Consider the following 6,416-nt stretch of genomic DNA (forward strand, 5'->3'; position numbering starts at 1 on the left):
GTGTACCTCTGGTGCAAATTACTGACCTCTGTCATCATTTTAAGTGGGGGAACTTGCACAATCGGTGGCTGACTAAATACTTTTTTGCCCCACTGTATGAAGTCATGGATGATATCATCAGTATGATTACCTGAACAGGTTAGTTTCAGGATTTGGTAAGAAGAATCTGTCGTTGCACAACCCCTCAAAAGAGATGTGGATAGAACACACTCAGGTGTAATCAACCATGCAGATGTGCGTGAGGAGCGTCGCTTTTCTATAGAAACAGCTGAGCCACAGTCCAGATGTTCACAGAAAACAGCTGCTTCTTTCAGGGTCCAGGAATCATGAGAGCCACACAATGGTCTCCATCCTGCCAGATGTTTTAACTCCAGTGTACCTGCACAGCGACTGGGTCCTCCTACCAGCCTGACATCATTATCTGAACAGAAAGCAGAGAGGAGCAGAGAGTCATCAGTAAAAGAATAAAGTGAGTTTGACCAGATCAAAGCTGCAGCTCCTCTTCTACCTGAGCAGGTGAGTCCAACAGCTTTGCCAGGTGAGCAGCTGTTTCTAGCTGAGCCTGAGCTTCTACAGTCCAGGAGAGCAGACTCATGGCCTCCACACTGGAACTCTTTGCTCCACACTGAAGCCTCCACTTCTTCATAGAGCGCCCCCTGGAGGACCGAAGGAGGCCCACAGCCGAGCTGCCTACAGACCACCTCTGCATCCTGCTGGTCAAAGTCATCTTCACACACTGAGGACCAGCTCTGGTTAGACTTCACCTCCAGTCTGCCTGAACACAGACTGGAACCATTCAGCAGCCTGACAGAGTCTGGAGACATCAGAGAAGATCAAACAGAGAGATCAGAGACAGCAGACACACAAGAAAAAGATGGCAGCAAACAACTATTCACTGATTCAACCTCAGCACAACTCAACATGACTTCATCATTAATGATAATAATAATAATAATGGATTGCATTTATATAGCACTTTTCTAGACACTCAAAGCACTTTACAATTCCATTATTCATTCACTCTCACATTCACACACTGGTGAAGGCAAGCTACAGTTGTAGTCACAGGTGCCCTGGAGCAGACTGACAGAAGCGAGGCTGCCATATCGCGCCATCAGCCAAAACCAGTAGGCAGTAGGGTGAAGTGTCTTGCCCAAGGACACAACAACCAGTACAGACAGAGCTGGGGATCAAACCGACAACCTTCCGGTTACAAGAGAAGCTTCCCAACCCCCTGAACCACAGTCACCCCCATTAACAACAGAACACATCTTTATAACAGCACACACTGGAGACATGTTAGCATAACAGTTAGATTTCATAATAAAACAGCTGTAGTTGCAGGCCCAGCCTACTGGTTCCCTTTGTGGATGTGTAGTATTGTCCCTTTTTCTTGTGGAACCAGTAAAATTGGTGCAGCTGATGCAGGGACATAACATGGCCAGAGAGACAAATTTGTTGACATATTATATTTTATGTTTCTTTATTTTCCTTTTGGTGGTGATGGTGTATTGTCTGTGTAAATGCTCATTTGATGGTTTTATTCCCAATTCTCCTTCCTATCTTTGTCTTGCCTTGAATATTGTTCTATGAACCCAGTACCCAAAAAGAGACGGTCTGAATCTCTCATCTTCTGAGTAGGCAGTGCACAGCTAGAATAGAGCCAGGGGGTGATGGGACTCGTACTGTTCCAACTCCTTCTATCTTCCATTTTTATTCAATTCTATTTTTTTAAGTGCCAAAAAAAGTGCCACTCCCATCCACACTACCAACCAGGATCCACAAGGAGTAGTGGAGTCTGCCACGATGACAATATCTTGAACATCAAAACTTTTCTTGTTCTTTGACCACCACTGTCATTCCTGCAACAATGCTACAGTACATAGTTTTCTACCTTCTACCTCACACAAAAGGGTTTGTAATCATTTATCATCCACTCTTTGTGCTCCCACAGTATCCTAATTACTTATGAATGTGACGTAGAATTAAAGTAGAGACATGAGGAATCACTGGATGTTTCATATCATCAAGTTAATTATTTAAGCCTTTCCCCAACTCTGAAAAATTAATTCTCGATTACTAGACCAAGCTTATAGAGACGAATGCTTTCCTTTCCTCCCATTCTGTATTTCAAACCAGATATTTCATCACCAAACCTTTTTAATAGTTAATGATGGCACGCCTTGCATCTTGTGTATCAAAGGATAAACACCAGCCATCCAACGTCGCCTGAAAGCTTTTAATATATTTTTCAAAAGTATTTGTTGATATATTTAGGCCACTTCATGGCCCAACATATCCTGGACTTCATAGCGCGGCAGTGGGTGTGGATAATTTTGCGGAAAAAAACGGCAGACAGCTGAAACGGAGCGGCCGAAGAGTAAACTTTCAAAATTAAGTACCGAATATTGTGTCACTTATTTATGTGCGAATGTTAAATAACGAAGAACATTAAAACATTACTGTTGGCCACATGTCGGCAAAGTTATGTGACATTAGTGATGTTTGTACTTTCTGTGTTAACTTGGTTTTAAAGCCTTTAAAATATACGCCGTTCAATAGTTGGCCTTAATCTTACAGAGAATCTGGTGATTTCATGGATAATTAAAGTCAGTCGTATATCCACAAACACAACAAGCTGAAAGTCAGTGATGCTGCTCGGTTTGCAGTCCTGAATATCACGGCACAAGCAGGATTCACTGCACTGTTAATGTTAGCTATGTTATATTGCTGCCTCTGTTCGGTGGTGTCGAGCCAAACGGACTTTAACGTGTGTTTGAACGAGCTGACGGTTCACTTGTTAAGCTGAAAGAAAGATGCTTTAATCACAGGAGTCACACATGTGTCCACTGTACCATCTGGGAACTCTTCTTGTTTAGCACTCGTAATAACACAAACACTAAATCCTCCTGTTTGTAGCAGTGTATACACCTGAGACTGTCACCTGTCTGTCTGTCCTGCACTCGCTTTCTTTTTCTTTCTCTCTGATTGTGTAATAAAAGTATGAACATGTATTAATAAGTTACACTTGTGTTTGAATCCTGCAGCTTATCACACATTTGATTTCCATGTGTGACAACTGCAAGTGTCCAGAGTGAGGACAGACTGAGGGACCCACTGATGCACATCATCTGTGAGGCTTTGCACCCCTGATGATCCACCAGGACAAACTCAGCAGTGTGTGAGGAAGAGGAGGAGGAAGAGCCAGCAGCAGCTGACAGATGGAGAAAATAGACAGACTGTTCCCTGTTTGTGAAGGACTGCTGGAAAAGTTTAACATAACTGTCTGTCCTGAATCAGTCTTATTAGGTAATGTTCAAATAATTTGATCATTCCAGTGTTTTCAGTGTGGGAGAAAGTACTCAGGGCCTTCAAGTTACACACTATGAAAGGCAGCAACAAGTTTAATGTTCAGAAACCTAAAGTATGTATCAGCAGCAGAATGGACCTAAAAATAAATGTTTGTTCCAGTTCTATGAAGCTTTGAGTATTTTGGATTAGTAGCACTGCTGTGTTTGTTGCATCATATTGCTGTAATTGTTTATATGCTTTATATATTCTGAGGTAAGTTGATCTATAGTGTTACATCATATTCTATAAGGATGTTATGTGTTTGGACACTTTCTGCCCAGTTTGACCCATTTAGCAGAAGTCAGCCTGTTTAAGGCTCTGATATCTATTCTGTATGACTTAAAGCAGTTATGACATGGTCTGATTTTCTCACCCAATAAAGGAATATTAAAAGAAAAATATTTGTCTCTGATATATAATACATCTATATATACACTGTAACAGACACTTCTCTTTGAGTGAAGATTTAAGGTGATAGGAAATATAAATAAATGCAACTTGAATCTTTACTGAAGCTCAGTATTTGACACAGAGTTCAAGCTCACTGTTGTAATAACTAATAATAATTTATATAATAACTTTTTTTCCCTTTTTTTTGCCTGTCCCGTTTGGCTCCTTTGCCATCAGAATTATTGTCTAAAGGTGGAGAAAGATGCCCAACGGATTTACTTTACCAAGTGGACCATCCCAGCCTTGCCATAATGGTCCATTTGATTCACCTTTTATTGTTTATTTTATTTTCACTTGCTGAATACAGGACAGACTTGACTGGGGGAAAGAAAGAGGGAATTTATATATTTATATAATAACTTTAAAGTTGGCCATATTATATTTACATCACCAAAGTGAGATGATGTCATGATCCTGGGTCTGTTGACCCAGCGTTTTGAGTATTAGTTTATGTAAGCCCTTCAGGTTTCCTAAGTTCATTTGTTATCATGCCTCGGTGTTTCTAGTTCTTATTATTTCCCCCTCGTGTTTCCAACTATGTTAAGTCTCCCCTGCTCTTCATGTGTTTCATGTCTGTGTCTTACGTTGTCAAGTTCGGGTTGTCATGTCTACGTCTCATTATGTTTCCTGTTTTATTGTGAAGAGGTCTGGTGTTTCTGTGTTCATCGTGTTCAGTTTTACTCTCCCACCGTGACGTCGTTATGTTCATGTGTCAGCTGTTTCTCCATGTGTTGCCACTTTCCTCATTATCCTCCTGTGTCTATTTAGTGTGTGTGCTTTCAGTCATTCTTTGTCAGGTCGTCTGCTCATCCATGTCTCATCTCCAGGTATCTCTGTCAGTTCACTGTGGTTAAGGATTTTCATGTTTTGTTATTAGTTCACCCAGTTTAGGTTATTGTTTTAGTTTTCACCGATGCCCTATTATTTTGTACCCTCGTTGCTAGCCTCAATAAACGGCTTGTTTTGTTAATCCACACCACGTTTTGGTCTGCGTTTGAGTCCTCCTCTGCAACACATACGGTCTGCCCCAGCCAGACCGTGACAGATGACTTTAGTCTCATGAACAACATTAGCTAATTGTTATTAACTAGCTAATCTTAAATGACTGTTCAGTACAGAAATGAAGCCCAACAATTATGTTTTTACAGTCCTGTGGTCTCAGCCTCAGATACTCAAAAAAATCTATCAGAGCTCATGTAAAAACAAACAAACAAATGAACAAAAGATTTTCTCCTTCATTTCTGTCAAACAAAGCTGTATGAAAAATTTCCAGCTGTTAGTATCATGGTTGCTAGGCAACCTGGGCAGCGCGACGGAGGCTAGACCGTCCCATTTCACAATCCTACAACCCTCGCACTTCTGGCCTTAGCGGTGTTTGAGTACGCGGCCCTTGTGGACTGTTAAGGCTGCGTACTTAAAGGCTGCAGACCCTGAATTGGGATACAGCCCTACAGCTCATCAGGCTAGTCGGGGGAGCAACGCTTGCACTGCTGGTGTTCTGGGAATCCATCCTACCTGAAAAAACATCCTAGCCAATGTTTCTGCGCAGACGTGGCGCATTCGCACAAAACCAACGCCAAATTGACTTCTTTTTCTCTCACCCATCCGGAATACTTGTTAAGGTTATGGTTTAAAGTTTAGAGTAGGATGGTTTCTCAGAACAGGCTCCTCAACGCAGCCGGATTCCCAGTCTTTCCAACAGCCAGCTGTGGTGAGTAAAAAGGACATCGGTTTTGTCACTGAACTGTGAGACAGCTAATGCTGCTGCCCCGGCCTGTAGCTCAGTTCGCTGTAGCTCAGCCGGCAACTCGGCCGTCTCTATCCTCTGCTGAACACTCGGGGGAGTTTAGTCTGCCAGCAGAGGATTGCGGAACGCTACCAGGGCTGGAATGGACTGACTGCTCTGCACAGCCCCAGCCGCTGCTTCATAAGCCTACTTCACCTACATCACTTCACCTACCTGTTGGTGCTGCAAATCCACCCAATCTAGCACCTGCAGCCGCCACACCACCATCACCATCGGCTCTACCACCTGCAGCTGCAGCGCCCGAGCAGGAGATCAGCATGCTCGGGGACCCACTCTGCCCAAGCAGTAGGTCAGCGCGCCGGAGGGACCCGCTCTGCTCGAGCACGAGGTGAGCATGCCAGCGGGACCTGCGTAGGGCGCGCAAGTTCCTGGTATCAGCAAGGAAGTTTTGCCATCGTGGGCGGCCGCCAGAGCTGCAACGCTGCCACCGGACCAGGGGCAGGCTGCCCGTGCTGCTACGCCGCTACCCCTGGAACCGTGGTAGGCCACCGGACCTGTGACACTGCCGCCGGATGCGGGGCATGCCGCCGGAGGTGCAACGCCGCCACTCAACCATAATATTCTATTAGAGTGATTAGAGCATGCTGTTGGTATTACAGGCACTGCACTCCAGTGATTTGTATCATGTCTATCTAATAGACTCCAGTTTGTTAATGTAGATAGTACATGACTTAATAATTGATCATCAAATCGATTTACTCTGCCTTACAGAAACCTGGTTGCAGCCGGATGATTATGTTAGTTTAAACGAATCAACACCCCCGAGTCATCCTAACTATCAGAAATCTCAAAGCACAGTGGCAGCAAT

At 43.6% G+C, this 6,416-nt stretch overlaps 1 protein-coding gene across 4 annotated transcripts in view; it reads right to left on the reverse strand.

The window, feature by feature from the left end:
- LOC102204933 (scavenger receptor cysteine-rich type 1 protein M130-like) overlaps positions 1-6,416 on the reverse strand; it is a 121,680-nt gene that overhangs the window by 8,153 nt on the left and 107,111 nt on the right. For all 4 annotated transcript variants that reach the window (XM_013914749.1, XM_013914748.1, XM_013914747.1 and 1 more), the window contains 2 exons: positions 509-814; positions 131-421 (listed from right to left, as the gene is read on the reverse strand). In XM_013914749.1, the coding sequence (XP_013770203.1) occupies positions 131-421; positions 509-814 (597 nt within the window). The remainder of the gene's footprint in view (positions 1-130; positions 422-508; positions 815-6,416) is intronic.

This window comes from Pundamilia nyererei, unplaced genomic scaffold (genome assembly GCF_000239375.1).
Source record: "Pundamilia nyererei isolate P.nyererei 1_Seehausen unplaced genomic scaffold, PunNye1.0 scaffold00221, whole genome shotgun sequence".
Lineage (NCBI taxonomy): Eukaryota > Metazoa > Chordata > Actinopteri > Cichliformes > Cichlidae > Pundamilia > Pundamilia nyererei.